General features: G+C 47.7%; 1 protein-coding gene across 4 annotated transcripts in view; it reads right to left on the minus strand.

Annotated features, from left to right (window-relative positions):
- The window catches only part of PFDN1 (prefoldin subunit 1), a 77,756-nt gene that overhangs the window by 1,865 nt on the left and 57,581 nt on the right, over positions 1-18,310 (minus strand). For 2 of the 4 annotated variants that reach the window (XM_022588950.2, XM_022588951.2), the window contains one exon: positions 14,235-16,126. The exons of 1 other annotated variant lie outside the window; for it this stretch is intronic. In XM_022588950.2, the coding sequence (XP_022444658.1) occupies positions 16,096-16,126 (31 nt within the window). In that variant the 3' untranslated portion in view covers positions 14,235-16,095. Of the gene's footprint in view, positions 1-14,234; positions 16,127-18,310 lie in introns of those variants that run through there. One more of the 4 variants, XM_089909367.1, reaches the window with a different exon arrangement.

Consider the following 18,310-nt stretch of genomic DNA (forward strand, 5'->3'; position numbering starts at 1 on the left):
GTTGCTGCACGTGGGCTTTCTCTAGTTGTGGCGAGCAGGGTCAACTCTTCGTTGCAGTGCGCAGGCTTCTCGTTGCAGTGGCTTCTCTTGTTGCGGCGCACGGGCTTCAGTAGTTGCAGCATGTGGACTCAGTAGTTGGCAGCGTGTGGGCTTCAGTAATTGCTGTGTGCAGGTTCTAGGGTGCACGGGCTCTAGAGCACAGGCTCAGTAGTTGTGGCGCACAGCCTTAGCTGCTCCATGGCATGTGGGATCTTCCCGGACCAGGGATCAAACTCATGTTCCCTACATGGGCAGGTGGATCTTAACCACTGTGCTACCAGGGAAGTCCCGAAAGTTTCTAAATGTCATGTTTATCAATCTTTCCCTCATGCTTTTGTGTGTTTTAATCTTTGAAAAATCATTTTCTATTCCAAGATTGCAAAGATAAGCCTATATTTTCTTCTAAAACTTTTTCAGTCTTTTTTTTTTTTGGCTGCATTTGGTCTCCATTGCTGCACGCGGGCTTTCTCTAGTTGTGGCGAGCAGGGGCTACTCTTCACTGCAGTGCGCGGGCTTCTCATTGCGGCGGCTTCTCTTGTTGCAGAGCGCAGGCTCTAGGCATGCGGGCTTCAGTAGTTGTGGCTCGCAGGCTCTAGAGCACAGGCTTAGTTGCTCCGCGGCATGTGGGATCTTCCCGGACCAGGGCTCGAACCCGTGTCCCCTGCATTGGCAGGCGGATTCTTAACCACTGTGCCACCAGGGAAGCCCTTTCACATAGTCTTTAGTCCACCTAAATTTGTGTTTGATCATGGTGTAGGTTAGGGTTCTGGTTTTCTTTTTCCATTTTGATAGTTCCAGCACCATTTATTGATTAGGTCACCCTTTCCCCACTGATTTGAAATGAGATTTGTCATATAACAAGTTCCTACATATAAATGGGCTAAAATCAGAAGTCTGGTGTGACAAGCATCTTCCCTGCCCCCAGGACATGCATACACACATACTCCTTTTTCTTCTTTAGAATTTTCTTGGATATTCTTAGCCATTTACTCTTTTACTGTAATCTGGATTTTAGGATGAGTCTGTCCGTTTCTATGGAAAACTACCATGTTTGGCTTTAATCGGAACAGCATGTAATTTATAGAGTAATTGGGGGGAAGAGTTGATGTATTTAAGAGAGTTGTCTTCCTATCTGGAACATGGTATCCCTTCATTTTTTTGGACTTCTTTTATGTCCTTAGATAAAATCTTATAATTTCTTCACGTACCTTTCGCATTATCCTTCGTTGGTCTTTAAAACTGGAAGTCTTCTCAGGTACCTTGCAGTCTTAATGCTATTGTAAATGGACTCTTTTAACCCAGTTTTATCACAACATTGCCTTGGGACACTTTAAAACTGTGGGAGGAGCAGTTCTTCAATCTGCCCCAAGTGTACTCCCAGGCAATCACCCTCCGACTGACACTCAGTAGATGCTGAATATCTCCAGTGTGTTAGGCGATGGACCACAGAGAACAGACCCCATCCCTGCCCCCATGGGGCTTACACTCTAGGGAGGGAACCAGACATTAAACAGTCCCACAGGTATTATTGACATTCTGCTTTCCTATGAAAAGAAGATATGTATTGCTATGAAAACATATGAAAAGGGGACAGTCTGCACAGTCTGGGAGGGTGCTGAAAGATGAATAGCTGTTAATAGGCAAAACAATTGTAGGAAAAGCAGGTGCATAGGCCCAATGGCAGGAGAGAACATGCCTCATTTGAGAAACTAGAAGAGGAAACTGGTGTGGCAAAGAACAGTGGGGTGTTGGGAACAGATGAGGAACAGGCAGGGGCAAGACAGGGAGCTCACAGCCCCACTTAGGGATTTTGGTTTTTGTCCTGTGAGCAGTGGGAAGCCACTGACGGACTTTAAGCAAAGGGATGACATGATCAAATTTGCATTTTTAAGAGCCCCCTTTGACTTCCATGTAGAGAATGGTTTGAGGCACAAGTTCACATGATGATGATGGAAAGACATGAACATACTTGAGAAATTTGGAAGTAAAATCACAGGACTTGTAGATGGATTGGCCATGGGGATTGAAGAAACAGGGAGTGGGGATGACTCCTGAGATTCTGACTGCAACTAGATGCCTAGTGGTGGTGTTTGTGGAGGTTGGAAACAAAGGAAAGGAGTATATTTGCTCAGGAGGAAGAAAATCATGTTGGGCTCTGAATGTGTTGGGTTAGACTGAGGTGTTTATGAGACATTCGAGTAGAGATGTCAGGTAAGCAGTTGTATATACACCTGGAGCTTGGAGGAGAGGTTGGGCTGGAGATTTAAATGTGGAAGGCACTGGCATATTGGTAGTAACTAGAACTGTGGGAGTGAATAAGATCACATCAGGTAGAAATGTGGAGGGAAAAGAGAAGGTGGCAGTGTAGGGCTGAGCTTTAAGGAAAACTGACTTGGACCTGTAGATGATGAACCTGCAAAGGAGTCAAAGATGGAAAACCAGGAGAATGGGATGTCCTGAAAGTAGAATTCGTATTAAGGGAGTGATCAGTAGCATCATTGCTGGGAGGTCAGGTTAGAACTCAAAAACGTGCATTGGACTTAGCCACACTATTGTCACTGAGGGGTGGACTTCCCTCCAGTTCCTATTCTGTGAAGGACACCAACAGAGGGAAAGACAAGATTGCTAGGACCAGAATACAGGGTTGGAGGAAGGCAGGCATTTGTGTAGGCGTGGAAGAGACAAGCTCAGAGTGCAAAGAACCAGCTGGGCGCCATGAAGGCTCAAAGCCTCTGCTAAACTAGAGAGAACCATGAAAAAAAACAAGTTCCAGAAGGGTCAGACACCAAGTAAAGGAGTCAGATTATTGTCACTCAGCTTTGAGCCTGGACAGAGAAGACACTGCTCCTCAAGCAAACTGTGTCCCCTGGGGTGGCTGTTGGAGGATCCAGCATGTAGATTATCAAGCATGTGACTATCCTTGCTGGGGAGGCCCTTCTGAACAGCAGCAAGTATAGATCCGTCATGACCACCATTTCAGCCTTTCTGATAGTTTTCGGATTTTTCTAATATAAATTGTTTTATAAGAAACTCTCCATGCAACTCCAGTGTGGAATAATACTACGGAATTGCAGTTGAGGCAAGGATGGGCCATCCTCTACCTTTTTATAGAATCCCAGGGACCTGAGGAATGCATCTGAAAGCCTTAGGTCGTTCTGGATTTTCCAGTACATTTGGCTAAGGGAGATTTAGGCTGGATGGGTTTTGCCTCTGGGATACTGCCTTATAAGCAGAATTATCAGAGTGTAATTGCTGGTGTATTTTCTGAAGATCTGGGCGGTACTTTATTGCTGAGTAGTATTCCATTGTCTGGAGGTAACAGTTTATTCATTCACCTGTTGAAGGACATTTGGGTCGTTTTCACTTTTTGGTGATTATAAATTTATGTACAGGTTTTTGAACGTAAGTTTTCATTTCTCTAAGTGAAATTTCTGGCTCAAATGATTAAGTGTATATTTAACTTTAAGAAACTGCTACTGTTTTTCAGAGTGGCTGTACCATTATGCATCCCCATCAGCAATGAATGAGGGTTCCAGTTGTTCTGTATCCTTGTCAGCACATATTGTCACTGATTTTAATTTTAGCCATTCTGATAGGTGTGCAGTGGTATCTCCTTGTAGGGTTTTTTTTCTTGATTAAACAAGGATTGTATTTATTTTGAAATTACATATCATACTCAAGCTGCCCTCAAATGTAATTTTCCATTATCTACATTTTAATCCTTGTAGTTTTAATTTGCATTTTTTAAATGGCTAACGATGTTGTTGTGTACGGATTCGCCCTTCCTATACTATCCTATTTGGTGAAGTGTCTGTTCGAGTCTTTTACCCACTTATAAGTTGAGTTTTCTTATTGTGGAGTTTTGAGAGTCTTTATATGTTCTAGATAAAGGCCTGTGTTGGATATTATTTGCATATATCGTCTCCCAGTCTGTAGCTTGTCTTTTCATCTCCTTAACAGATTCTTCTATGGAGCAAAAGTTTTAAATTTTGATTAAGTCCAAATTACCATGCTTTTGTTGTTAGGTCTCAGAACTTTTTACCTAATTCCAGGTCATGAAGATTCTCTTCCATGTCTTCTTCTGAAACCTTTACAGTTTTGTGTTTTACATTTAGATCTATGATCCATTTTAGGTTACTTTTTACATAAAATGTGAGGCTTAAAATGGTTGAGGTTTTTGTGTGCCAATTTTTTCAACATTTGTTTGAAAAGACTATCATTTCTGCATAGAATTGCTTTTGCATGTTTGTCAAACGTCAGTTGGCCGTGTTTATTACCGTCCTCTCTATTCCGCTCCTTTGATCTGTCAGTCCCTTCACCAATACCATAACCGTCTTGACTATTGTAGCTTTATATTAACCTTAAAATAAGGTAGTATGAGTCCTCCAACTTTATTTTTCAAGATTATTTTAGTTATTCTAGTTCTCTTGCCTTTCCATAAATTTCAGAATCAGCTTATCTACAAAAAATACTGCTGGGATTATGATTAGAAGGCCTGGTGGGTATTTAAATGGCATGACTTGCTCCCTCTTATGTGCCATAACCTCTAAAGAAGCAAGGCAGCCTGCCTGCTCCTTCATTTGCTATGTTGTGATTATTCCAGCTTATGATTGATTATATTGGTGTCTTTTGAAGTTTGGCGGTAATGAGGTATGTCTACATCGAATTGGGCAGGAATAGCCATGAAAAGATGACCAGTATGTTGAGGGGCTTGTGGGCCAGGTCATGCTCTAGGGCAGGTCAGCCACCATCATTCACAACCTTGGTCTCCATCTGTCTCCCTCCTGAGCAGGTAGAGCAAGACTTGCCAGTCATTAGAGGAATCTCCCTGCCTCGGGCTCTTTACACCTCTGCCACAGGGTCATAGAACTGTCCTGTATTGGGCATGATCCGATTGTCTCTCTAGATTTCCCTTAATTTCTTCTGCCTGGCATAACAGCCTCACTCATATTTATTTCTCAAACAAACAGCCACATTAGAAGTATATTCATGATATGTCATGAGATAATGAACTGCTTCCTCCTTTCTGCTGTAGTAACACTACCCATGACATCAGGGCTTTCCATGCTCATCTGTTTGACCTTCCCCAGCTCACACCCATTGTTCCTGTGGTCTGAGGCAATGGCACAGGCAGACTTGGAGAGGAAAAGCGGGTGCTGAGGGAGCGCTGCACACATCCTCACCCTGTGTCCTCCCATCATTGTTCTTCAGGCCCCTCCCCAGTCTCTTGGCTGACTTAAGGATAAAAGAAAAGCTGCTTTCTATTCTCCAAACTAACACCGGCTGTTCTGTCTCTTCGCCTCAGGGTATATGAGATTACTTGCCGAAGTCTTCTGTCACCCTAGCCAACCATTTGAGTTTCCCTTTTGGTCACTTACTTTTTCTCATCAGCAGAAGCAGCAGTTCTTGGTTATCTCCTCAGATTTACCAAAAAAAAAAAAAAAAAAACCCCTATAATTATCTAAGTTTTCCATTGTATAAGCTCATCTGGATAGAGCACCCCACCCCCAAGCTGCTGGGCCCTCGTGTCAGCCTGTGGCATTTCTGTGGATGTGCCAGCCCTGCCCGCTCCTGGGCCTGGGCCGCTCCCTGTGGCTGTGTGGTCAAGACCAAGCTCTGTGCGTGCTGCTGGGCCAGCAAACAAGTTGTAGAGGCTGAACTGGAATGCCTGGCACCTCTTAGGTCTTTAGCTCTATGAACATTAACAGTGGTATGTCTATCAAATTATGAAAGATACCGTTTGAAATATACTATATGATCTCATCCCATGGTGAAACTTGGCTGTTTGTAAATTGAGATTTTTTTTTTCTTTTGCGGTACGCGGGCCTCTCACTGTTGTGGCCTCTCCCGTTGCGGAGCACAGGCTCCGGACGTGCAGGCTCAGCGGCCATGGCTTACGGGCCCAGCCGCTCCGCGGCATGTGGGATCTTCCCGGACCGGGTCACGAACCCGTGTCCCCTGCATCTGCAGGCGGACTCTCAAACCACTGCACCACCAGGGAAGCCCTATCCCATCTTAATAATGATATTCACCTTTGTCCTCATCCCATTTTCCCATGTCATCTAAGGCAGTAGCTTCCAAAACTGTCTTTCCTTCCTATGGAGGAGGATGCAGGGGCTCTAAGAAGTCAAGTGACTTAACCCGAAGTCACCCAGCTGTGGCAGAATAGAGCCAGGACCTCTCAGCTCTGGTCTGCAGGCCCTGGTCTTGACCTCTTCTGTCAGTACAGGGTAAAAAAACAAGCCTTTATTTTTTCTGTTATGTAAGTGGGGTGAGTGAGTTCCAATCTCCTGCTTGTAGAACAGCATGGCCTTTACTGGAAAGTACCGAGCACTGCTGGATCTCCAGCCACACACACCCAAACTGGCAACTTCCAGCATCGCATTGAGTTCCGCGTGACGAAGAGGCGGCACTTGTGCGGTCACACACCCTGTTCAAGCTCCTCAGCAACCTTCTTGCTTTCTGTGGCATCTCCATTTGGGAGGTGGGAGGAGTATGGTCCTTTCACTTTAATGTTTTGTGACGGTGGGCAGAAAACGCTATCAGCTCCTTTACCCCATTTCTGCACATTTCCTAGACTAAAAAACAGATTGGAGGGAACTGTTTCTCGAAAGACACTCTCTTATCCCCAGAGAATTTAGTCCTTTTCCTGAAATTAAATGAACAAGGCCACCCGTCCAGCTGGAATTTTCGAGGTTTTGAGTTGTGAACTGATCACATTTGACTGGCTTTAAGGTGTAAGGAGAAACACCCTACTCTTCAGTTTTAAGTCTTTTTAATGTGTACATCCCTTGTTGACTGTTCTCTTTCATATTATGTTCTTCTACTGGCCTTGGTGTCTGCGTTGTCTTAATGCTAGCCATAGACTCATCACGTCCAAGCAAATGCTCACGTGTGTACGTATGAGGGTTTCTTTACTCCCTTTACCTAAGAAAATGGGATGTTTCCAAATATTTCACCCTATTCTCTTGAGGCGCCTCAACAGCTAAAGTTGTTTGTATTCCGCCTTCCTAGCCCCCAATACACACACAGCCCCTTGCTTCTCCCCTGGGTTGTCTCCTTTCCCATTTCTGAGCAGCTGTGCTTCATGTGGACTGCCAGTTCCTCTGCTTTTGTCACCCTGTGATGATCTGGTGCCACACATATGAGTACCAATCCGAATATGGATTGGTTGGAGGAACCCCTCCCCGCACACAGACTCAGAATAAGAAAACAGATTTCTGGTGATTTTTTTTCTGTAGGATGTCATCACATTGTGGTTCCCATTAAGTCCTCCCTCCTTCACTCCATGGCAGGCCCTGGGCCAAGCACTTTACATTCTTATGTTTTTGTCACAAAACATAGGCTCTTAGGCACTGCTTCCTCCCACCACTTCACAAGTAAGAAGGCTGGGGCATGGGGAAGCTGACCGTCACTTGGGCAGTGCCCCTCCAGAGCCCATGTACATAGCTCTTGTCCTTAGATAATAAAATAATTCAAGTGGTGGGGTGCCCAAGGAAAGTCTGAAGTAGATTTCTTGAGGGGGACGTTCCAGCTACACCCCACCCCCAGGAGGTGCCTTGTTCTGGGCCAACACACCCACCGAGTGGTTGCCAGGAGGGACCCTGAAATTCACTCCGTCTCCCAGTTGACTGCTGGACCAGGTCCATTCTGCCCTCCCTTTCGGACACACTGTGGAGTAGGGTGAGGGCTGGATCTTGCTCTCCCACAAAGACAGTGGATTTCAAGGGAGAACCAGGCAACAGAGGCGAGGCCTTTCACCTGTCCACACACATGTTTCAGGTCACTTACAGCCAGGCTGCTGATTTAAAGTGAGCCTAATCTTTTTTTTTAACATCTTTATTGGAGTATAATTGCTTTGCAATGGTGTGTTAGTTTCTGCTGTATAACAAAGTGAATCAGCTATACCTATACTTATATGCCCATATCCCCTCCCTCTTGCATCTCCCTCCCTATCCCACCCCTCTAGGTGGTCACACGGAGCTGATTTCCCCGTGCTATGCGGCTGCTTCCCACTAGCTCTCTATTTTACATTTGGTAGTGTACCAAATGTAAAGGCTCTCTCACTTTGTCCCCTTACCCTTCCCCCTCCCCGTGTCCTCAAGTCCACTCTCTACGTCTGTGTCTTTATTCCTGTCCTGCCCCTAGGTTCTTCAGAACCATCTTTTTTTATTTAGATTCCATATATATACGTGTTAGCCTACGGTATTTGTTTTTCTCTTTCTGACTTACTAGTGAGCCTAATCTTGATGTGCAGAGAGCACTGGGCCAGGAGGCAAGAGGGCTGGGTGATAGGCCAGGACATACCTTTAATTCACTATGCGACCTCAGTTACCACCTCCCGTCTTTGGGCTCAGCATTCTTTTTTTTTTTTTTTTTTTTTTTTTGCGGTACGCGGGCCTCTCACTGTTGTGGCCTCTCCCATTGCAGAGCACAGGCTCCGGACGCACCGGCTCAGCGGCCATGGGTCACGGGCCCAGCCACTCCGCGGCACGTGGGATCTTCCCGGACCGGGGCACGAACCCGCGTCCCCTGCATCAGCAGGCGGACTCTCAACCACTGCGCCACCAGGGAAGCCCCAGCATTCTTTTCTTACCAAAAAATGACTGGCCACATGATCTCCAAGGCAGTTTCATTCGCAGTTCTAGCATCTAGGATGTTCTCAGTTGTCCCAGCATCTACAACCACCTCTGTCCCAGTGGCCCCAGCAGGTCTAGCCCAAGGATAGGTCCACAGGAGGTGGTGGCAGTCCAGTCATACTTACCAGACTGGTATGACATGTCCAAACGCACTTAACCGTTTTTGTTGTTTATGAAACAATTTTACTATCAGGTCTACTGTTCATAAAACTGATTGGGTTGGAGAGGGCTAAGGTACAAGCTGGCCTGTGACTGAGCCTGGGAAGAAAGAGGCTTGGGCCCACTCTCCGGAGGAGGTGGTAGTGAGGGCAGTGAGGCCGAGGTGGCCTGGGGAAGGTCCAGAACTGAGCAGGCAAAGGCAGCTGCTGTCGCAGAGCCTGGGCCAAGGCTGTGCCAGTGCTGCCAGCCCCGTATCCCTCCTCTACCTGTGGAGGAACAGGAAAGTGGAAGATATTCCTCACCTCTCCTGCTCTTAACCTCTAGACTCCAGTGAAAACTACACGCCCTTGATTGCTTCTACTATTCCCGGCCAACCTTCACCCCTCACTGTCCCCCCTCTGTATATTTACCTGGTGCTCATGGCCTTCAGAGCAAGTGGCACTGCCTTTAGGGCACCTTTTCTCACCAGTGCAACCCCCTTGTTCTTGAGTAATAAATGATCCCACTGCACGTGCACACCCAAGGAAAGCTGAAGTGCATCCTCAGCGAGCTGTGTGTTCTCTGCCCCTGCATGGAAGGGGCAGGAACCATCCTATGGCTTTCCTGAGATTTAACTTATTCCTAAGATGTGGAAAGATCTTTCCCTCTCTTCTACCTCTGGTCTGAGCAGTAGGAGGGCTGTTCGGCAGCCTCTGTACCTCCTGGAAGGCTGGCCTTCTGTTGGTTTGGATGCTGGTTTAGAAGATGGGGTGACTACAGGCCTCCTGCCTCTGGCAAAGCTGTCATCTCCACTGGGGGCACTTCGGGGAGGTGCTCTGGCTGTGGTGGTCTTAGTAGAGAAGCAGCTTGGGTGCCCATCACTGGTCTTGGTCACAAGAGGCCAAGGTGTAGCTTCCTTAATTAGCTCCCGGAGCAAGAAGGTCCCAGACGTCAGAACTCTCTGGGAAGCCCGTCTTTTTGTTTGCTTCTCCTTACTAGCTCTCTGGCTTGGGACTGTGCACAGATGCAGAGACAAGTAAGAATGGCCTAATAAGGCTCAATTACCACTTCAAAGCCCTTGATTAATCATTTAAAATGTCTGAGCTGAGCAAGAAAAGGTTTCAGATTCCAGGATGGGGCTGACTGAGGAACTGGAGCCTTTAGCAGAGTAAGCCTCTGCTCACATTTCTGCCCAGGACCCTGTGTGGTCTGGAGCCCCACTTGCCCACTGCCTGCCCAGAACCAGTAGCCCATGTGAATGGCCCCCCTGGGGTTGTACAATATGGTTGTCCTAGAATTTGGGACTGCTGGTTGGTGTGGCTGGTGGCCCTGGAGAAGACCCCAGGGCTTGGTGGGCAGTTGGGCACAGGGGGATGCATGCCTCTAAGCATCTTGCATCTGTCTTCTCTGCTTCCAGCAGAGAGGCAAGAAGGCAGATGGGGACCCTCTTCCAGAATCTGCTCAGCTTCCCACAGGTTCTGCACCCAAGACCTACCTGGGTCTTTATGACCTAGTCGGGGCATCTGAGTCACATCTATATGCTCATACACCTCTCCCTGCACATTCCCCCAATGCCCTTCACCACCACCACCACCTTTGCACTTGCATTCACACGGCAAAGCTCTGAATACCTGGCCCTCTGCAGGCCCCACCCCTGGGCTGGGGCTGAGAACATTGAAGGTTGGTACCAAAGGGCTGTGTGAGGCAAGAAAGACAAGCTGGTGAGGGACCCCTGGACCTGATCTCCAACTCAACCAGTTTTCTGTAAATGGAGAGTCCCTTCAGTCCCTTGCCTGGGACCAGGGCACAGGATCCCGGCACTGGTTGAATAGGGTGGTCTTGGCTCCTGAGACACTAGATAGGAAATGGGATGGTTAGCCTTTTGGCTGATATGTGTGTGAGCCAATCTGTAAAGCCCTGCCTGCGTCAGAAGGAGCTGGAGCCCAGCCTGGCCACAAGGGGGCACTTAATCCCTAAGTAGGCACTCAACGTGAGTAGCCTCTGCAGACACCAGACCCTCTGCTCCCCACTGGGAACTGACTGCTCCCAACTCCACCCATTGCACTTTTGATCCCTCTCGATTTCTTTCCTCCTTTAAAAGAAAAAAAAAATTTTTTTATTTTGGAGTAATTCTAGATTACAGAAAAGTCAGATAGTACCGTTTCTGTTGTTGATCCAGCTTCCCTTAATGATTAACATCTTACATAACCATGGTCCTGCCCAGCTTGCCAGTATAGGCCAGTTGCCAGGAAGGCCCATGTGGCCTGGGTGTGGAAACACCTGTATCAGAATCATCTCTGCCCCAGCTCCTGCTGGGTAACCAGTACCACCAAAAAAGCTGTGGTGTACACAGTCCCCTGGCTTCAAGTACCCAGGGAGGCTGTCATGGCCCAGGACTCACGCACTCAGGTGCATCCTAACGGCTCAGCCAGGGCAGTATGGGAGCTCTCAGGCAGATTCACCTACTGGGTGGCAGGGATGGGGACAGGTGGCAGATGAGCAGAAGCCCCAGGGTGGGGTGGTGTCCTGGGGCAGACTAGGCCTGCAGCTCAGTGCAGCAGGCACCCTCTAAAGGTGCAGTACCTCAGACTCTGCAGGTAAGCAGGGCATCTAGGCAGATACAGTTGTAAAATATGCAATTTCTGGATCCCACAGCGCATGCTGTGAGGAACTGTGAGGCCTTCCTCAGAGCTTTCTCCTGGGCCAGTCATCCCTGCTTTTAGTGATGGAAAGAAAAGCAAGGAAAACACAAGTCACTCCTACCTCCGCACCTACCCTCCCACACACGCACTCTTCCACCCCCATCTTCTTAACAGTCTGGAAGCACAGGTTCTGTCCTCAGCTAATGCAAGGGAAAAAGTCATAAGGGATTTGGAAGACTCGGTGCTCCAGCAAATAAGTGACTCGGGTTTCTAAGGTATGTACAGCACTAACTACCCCTGTCAAGGTTGATGCAGCCCTCTGGCTTAAAGTCCTCTGTTCTGTAACCAGACTCATTATTTCTAACCTCTGTAAGCATTGTCTGGGAGTAATCAGCTCAGTCTCTACTGCCCCAGGTTGTGGAGTATGGCAGGTGAAATAAGCCCTGGCAAGGACAAACTTGACTAATAGAGAAAGGTGATAGAGGAAGGAAGACTGGGACATTTTTGTTTCCCTAAGTTACCTGAGGTTCAGTGGTTTTGAGAGGAAGAAGGGCTGGGAGCAGGGGAAGCAGTGAGGAGACAGGTGTCCCACAGGGTTGTGAAGATCAAATGGTGCTGAAAGGCCCTCAGCACAGGTCCAGGCACATCGTGAGCACCTCTGTAAACGCCAGTTTAAGAGAGACTGCAGGACCTGGCACATAGCAAACCAGCCTCGGGCTGGGTCTCAGGCCTGGGCTAAACAGGCTGTTTCCAGAGCTGGCAGAGGAGGGGGACTTTATGTCCCAGGGGCAGCAGAGTGGCAAGGAGAATACAGCAAGAGATTATTCAAGGGGGTCCACAGCCAACTGTGTTCTCAATTTCCCTGTCCAACACTACCCATGCATGATCATGGGAGGCTGGGAACTTGGGCAGGTGGCAGGTGACACCCTGCTGTGGTGATCCCAGAGTTTGGAGTGCCCAGGTGGGTGGGGTGGGCTCCGGCTGGAGTGAGAGAGGACTGTCCTGGAGCCCGTTCACCCCTGTGCTCCTGGTCCCTATGCTACCCAGTTGGGGCCTGAATTCACATCCTGCCTCTGGCTGGTCCTGTGCTGAACAAGAGACTTAGCTCTCTTAAGTCTTGATCCTTACCTGTGAAATGGGAATGATGGTATCTCAAAGTTACTCTTAAGACTAAATCAGGTAATGTGCCTTACCAGACCTCAGAAAAATAAATGGGTTGTCACCTCCTCTTTGACTAGGCTTGCCTGGTGGTGGGTCTTGTCTCCCAGACCCTGAACAACTTTGTCTGTGTTGAGAGGGGCCAAATGAAAACAGGCTGAGATTAGACCTGTGCCGTGACAGAAGGGAAAGGGATGTCTCTGTGGAGGGCGGCTGATACAACAGAACCTGGACAAGCTCACACTAAACCCAGCGTGTTCTAGCTACTTACTATACCAGGCTCTAGAGAAAAGAGTTGCCAAGAGAGGAGGTATAAAAATAGATACACAAAAATAGAACTAAAAGATGCCAAAGGACTGGTTTAATTTATAAGATTCATGTATTCATGAACTTTCAAAAAGTTTAAGATCCTTACTGCTTATTACTGAGTTTGATGACGGTTGTTTTGAGATTTTCTTAAAAGTGCCTGCAGATCCTTTGAGGCCAAGGTCAACCATCAGACATTCTAATGAGAAGCGAGGCTGACGTGAGCCACAGCTCACGAGTAAAGGGTGGTTGGGGGTCCTTCTTGATCTGGGGATTTGTTTGGCACTCAGATCTCTTAATACAGCGCTTAGCCCTGACAGGGCTCAGATTTCCTACTCCATTCTGAGGAAACGCAAGAGTACCAGGCTCCAGCCATAGCCTCCCACTTGCCTAGGTTTTCATCCTGCCTACCATTGCTTTGTGCAAAAGTTTAGAGGCTGGAGCACATACTGCATTGGCCAGGTATGAAAACCAAGATTCTTGGCTAATCTTTTAAAGCCTAAAGCCCCCTTTTTAGGAGATTTTACTTACTCTCTTGCTCTTGGGAGATGGCTTAGATGTATCTAAAGAAATGCCCCCCAGTTCCCCTGTAGGATTCGGGACAGAGTGCTACCTGGTTTATAAACCAAGTAGGGTTAGCCAACTCTGGCCAGAGAGCAATGGACATTTCTTACTTAACTGGCTGCCTTGGTGAGGCCACTGGTTAGGTTCCCTAGTGCTTGCCCTCCTGCAGGGATGAATGTCCTTAGGAGGAGGAGGGAAAGTAGTTGAGCCACCCTTCCTCCATTCACCCAAGACTGCATAAGTGGAAAGGCTGCACAAAGTCTGCTCAGTGGCTTTGAGCTGCTGTATGTAGCTCTCCCTTGGTCTGGGAGGTGTTGGCCCTGTAGAGCATGGGGTTTGTGCCCGTTCATTTTCACCCTCTCTCCCCTTCCAGTGTATGTGGTGGAAGACCAGAGAAGGGATGACCTGGGCCCATCTACCTGCCTCACAGCCTGCTGGACTGCCCTCTGTTGCTGCTGTCTCTGGGATATGCTCACCTGACGACCCTGGCTCTCCTGTCCTTCCAGCTCTGCCGCCACCGCCAACAAGTGTGCCTGCCCCCATCTCTTCTGATTGCTGAAATCAATGACTAGCTCTGCACAGACACTTCTACCTTCAACGCAGTGGGATTCTAGATTAGCAGGGGTTGCTGCTGTTTAATTCAGTGACTTGATCTTTTTAATGTTCAAATCCATTTCTTATTGGTCTTTCACAAATGTGCTAAATCACTTCCATTTTTTTGGCCAAAGGCTTAGTGACAAAATATATATTTATAATTTTAAAATTATACATTCAAGGTAGTGGCATGATATAACATACCACTGAATGATTTCTCTGCTAACACCCTGTATGTTTCAATAAATTTGTCTAAACTTCAACTGTCTCAGTTATTCCAGATACAATCTAAACCCTGGGTTTCTCAGCCACTGTCCAGTATATGATGAGGAGCCGATCTACCTTTTCATCCTGGCTGCTACTAGGAAGGCAGGGTCCAAGGCCAGGTGTCCTTCAGCCAGGTCAAGGAGTCCTCACCGAGCGAGCATTCTCTCTCTCCCTAGTCCCACTGAGATATGGACTCACCAAGGAGCCACGCTGGCTTTTACCCAGAGCATAGGAAAGGGCATCTTGGTAACTGTGGCTGCCCCCAGGGCCTGCTCTGGAAGGAGAAGCCACAGTTGGGGTTCAGGTCGAGACCTGAGGCTTTCGCTTCCTGCTGTCCCCTCCCAGAACCCAACCCCTGTCCACTGACACACAAAGAAGAGAGCTGTCATAATACAAACTAGTCAGCCACACCATCCATCTCAGTTTTGGCCGCAGGGTGGCGCTGAGCCACCATAGCAGCAAGTCTAATTTTCCTTCTTCAGCTGGCCATCCCTGAGAGGCATAGTTGACAGCTCCTTGCCTAACCTCCTCGTCTGCCCACTTTCCCTCTGAATCAGCCAGGTGCTGATAAATACCTACCAGCTCTCTTTAAAAACAAACAAAAAGCCAAGATTCTGTAGCATCACCTGATTTCTGTGGAGTAAATGGTGGGTCCCACCGTAGCGGATTTCAAGCTACCAACGTGATATCCTGAACATGGAGTTGGGAAGACAAGGGCAGCAGTGCACTGCTATGCAGTATTTCCACCATCCAGATACAACAGACTGCTCACCTCAAAAACACAGATAATGGCTAAATTTAGTAAAGTAATTTGGAAGGGGTAAGTTCTAAATACTTATTAACCTTATTTTTAATATAATGGTAAATTTACAAACTTAATTTTTAATAATGGCTACTGTTTAACAACTGGCTTGCAACAAAATTCCTGAAAATTAAATAATTGGCTCTCCCGAGCCAGCGCCAGCACACCACTGCCCCCACGCCTCCAGGAGGCCTCAGGATTGTAATGTCCACCCTATGAACTGACCAAAGGGAGACTGTCTTGGAGTGCTGCTGGTTTATTACCAGATTTTCTTTTACAGTGGGAGGAAGTGGGAAAGGAATCTTTAGGCAGACTGCCACTGAGGCACCACTGTTGTGTCCACTTACATTCATTCAGCTGTGCCCTGCTCTCCTTTTCCTTATCTGCATACTACATGGAGGCTTAGAAGTTGAGGGGTTTACCTAAAGGAACAGAAAAAAGAAGGCAAGGCTTCAATGCAGAAGGAGGAGGCCCACAGCCATGGAGGAGAACAGGGAGGAGCTGAGGTGGAGATAGCCTCTGCCTCTCTGATCCTCTGTTCTCATCCATCAGCTCAAGAAAAGCAGACTTAGCGGAGTGGGACAGATGTCTTTTATTGGTCTGACCAGCGTGACTAGTCGTAGGCCCAGGAAGAGCTCTCCTATCTGTCCCGGCTCCCATCTTCCCTCTCCTGGGGGTTCATGACTCACCCCCAGGGAAGAAGGGTGGCAGGCAGAGCCAGGATAAAAAATACAGGGATGGGATCTGAAAGGGGCTCCAGGTGACGCATAAAACATAGGGTTACCAGACCATCCAGACAAAATGTCCATCAGGCAGAGCAGAAGCAGTTTCCCTATACAGGCCCCTGGCCAGGAATGGCAGGGGTCAGGAGGAAGAGCTTCCCTAGAGGCTTCCTACTGTGCCCTTCGTGCCATCAGCATCTCCCGGATATTGTCCTCAGCTTCCTTCACACTCCGCTCCAGGTAGGATTTTTTCTGCTGCAACATGAGAAGGAAATAAGGATTAGGACCAGGGGGAATGTGCCAAGCTGGTAGATGCAGCTTCTATGCCCAATGGTTATGGCTTCTCTGTGACCAGTGACTTCCAGGAGCCTATTGTCTATTGGGAGCCAAGTATACACACCTGCCCAGAGTGTTCCCCCAGCCCGACCCCTGGGCACAGGGAGGGGGTTGCTCAGTACAGGAAGCAGGAGTGCTCTCTGGATGGCAATAGCACTCTTCCCCCAGAAGGAAGTAGACTCTAAAAACAGGCGTCTTGGTACATGAAGTTATACCAGACAGACAAAGGCCAGGAAATTCCAGGACAAAGCTCTGGCCCCATAACAGATTGTCTCTCAAGGTTTTCCATGGCCCAGGCCAGGCGCCTGTAGCTGCCACTGCTGCAAAATGGACAGCATACCCTCTGCTCTGTCCAGCAAGATGATAGATAGGCTGCATCACACGTCTCACCAAGGCAGATGAGTCAAGATGAAATCTGCTTTTCTAATGAAACTGCTGCCTGCCAGGAATCCAGGACAGTGACACACTGAGTAAAACAGACCTTTTGAAAGTTTACCTCCTACCCCATCTGGGTCCTAAATTAAAAATCTCAAGACAAAGAACTTTACTTTCAGGAGCCACACCTGGACCAGGATTAGCAAAAGATTAGTCAAAGGAAATGATGTCTGTACATTATTTGCCCTGTGGTCACCCCAGAAGTATGGTGGCTTCACCACTGGTCCCTGCCCTGAGGACACCGTTGTGGCTGCATTCCCACTTAACAGACATGAAATGAAGTCTCCATTTTTGGGGAATACTCAAAATAATCCTCTCCCCAGGGTGCATGTGACTGAGCCACACTAGAGCCAGAAATGCAGAGCCCTAGCCCAGATGCAGCCAGTGCCCTTCCCTCACCCCTCCTCCCTTCACCCAAGCAGCTGGGGGTTCACTTTGACTACTGAAGTGCCCAGGTGACCTGGGGAAGCCAGGGAAAGGCTGGGGCAGAGGGCAGGTAAGTAGCCTGGTCTCAGGCCTTGCTTGGGAACTCATCCCCAACCTCTGAGACAGGAAAATGGAATGAAGTGCTTCTATTACCTGAGGCCTTCACCAATAAACCTCTCCGGTGCCCCTTCTACATATCCCTGCCTCTTAATTTTTCCCACTCTCTGTCCAGATTTTTTCTTTTTTTAAAAAGAAGATGTTGGGGGTAGGAGTTTATTAATTAATTTATTTATTTTTGCTGTGTTGGGTCTTCGTTTCTGTGCGAGGGCTTTCTCTAGTTGCGGCAAGCGGGGGCCACTCTTCATCGCGGTGCACGGACCTCTCATTATCGCGGCCTCCCTTGTTGCGGAGCACAGGCTCCAGATGTGCAGGCTCAGCAGTTGTGGCTCACGGGCCCAGTTGCTCCGCAGCATGTGGGATCCTCCCAGACCAGGGCTCGAACCCGTGTCGCCTGCATTAGCAGGCAGACTCAACCACTGCGCCACCAGGGAAGCCCCAGATATTTTTTAAATGATACATTTAGAGACTTTATAGTTTCCTTTAGGTGCCAAATGCTGAGGCATCCACAGTATTTTTTAGTAAAATTTTATTGAAGTATAGTTGATTCACAATGCTGTGCCAATTTCTGCTGCACAGCAAAGTGACCCAGCTACACACATATATATTCTTTCATGTTCCCCTCCACCATGGTCCATCATAGGACACAACATAGTTCCCTGTGCTACACAGCAGGACCCCACCGTTTATCCATCCTATACATAATAGTTTGCATCTGCTAATCCCACAAATCTTTATCATAGTTCTTATGTGAACCTCTGGTTCCTATTTGTCTTCTAACTTCAAATTTCTTGAAGGCTAGAAAGAGCCCGATCTCTTTACTCATCTCCCATCTGTCCAACTTGCACACAATTCCTTACAAAAGAACAGGAGCTCCACAAAAACTCACAGTGACCACGATAATTCTATGGCTGAGGAAATTTGTTTAATTACACTGCTAAACCTGATATAGTCCTATCACTGTGATATCAGAGTGGGAACTTAAACTTCCTTTGATAAACAACTTGTGGTGAGTAAAAAAGAGGCAAATACTAGTAACTTCTGATACACAGCTGAAAAATGTACATGTACTATGTGTTGTGCAGCAGCTAGACAGCAAGTGCCATGCACCATTCTGGGCACCTT

This window comes from Delphinapterus leucas, chromosome 3 (genome assembly GCF_059928025.1).
Source record: "Delphinapterus leucas isolate spDelLeu-1000000601 "Yukka" chromosome 3, BTC_Dleu_Yukka2, whole genome shotgun sequence".
In the NCBI taxonomy this organism is placed as follows: Eukaryota; Metazoa; Chordata; class Mammalia; order Artiodactyla; family Monodontidae; genus Delphinapterus; species Delphinapterus leucas.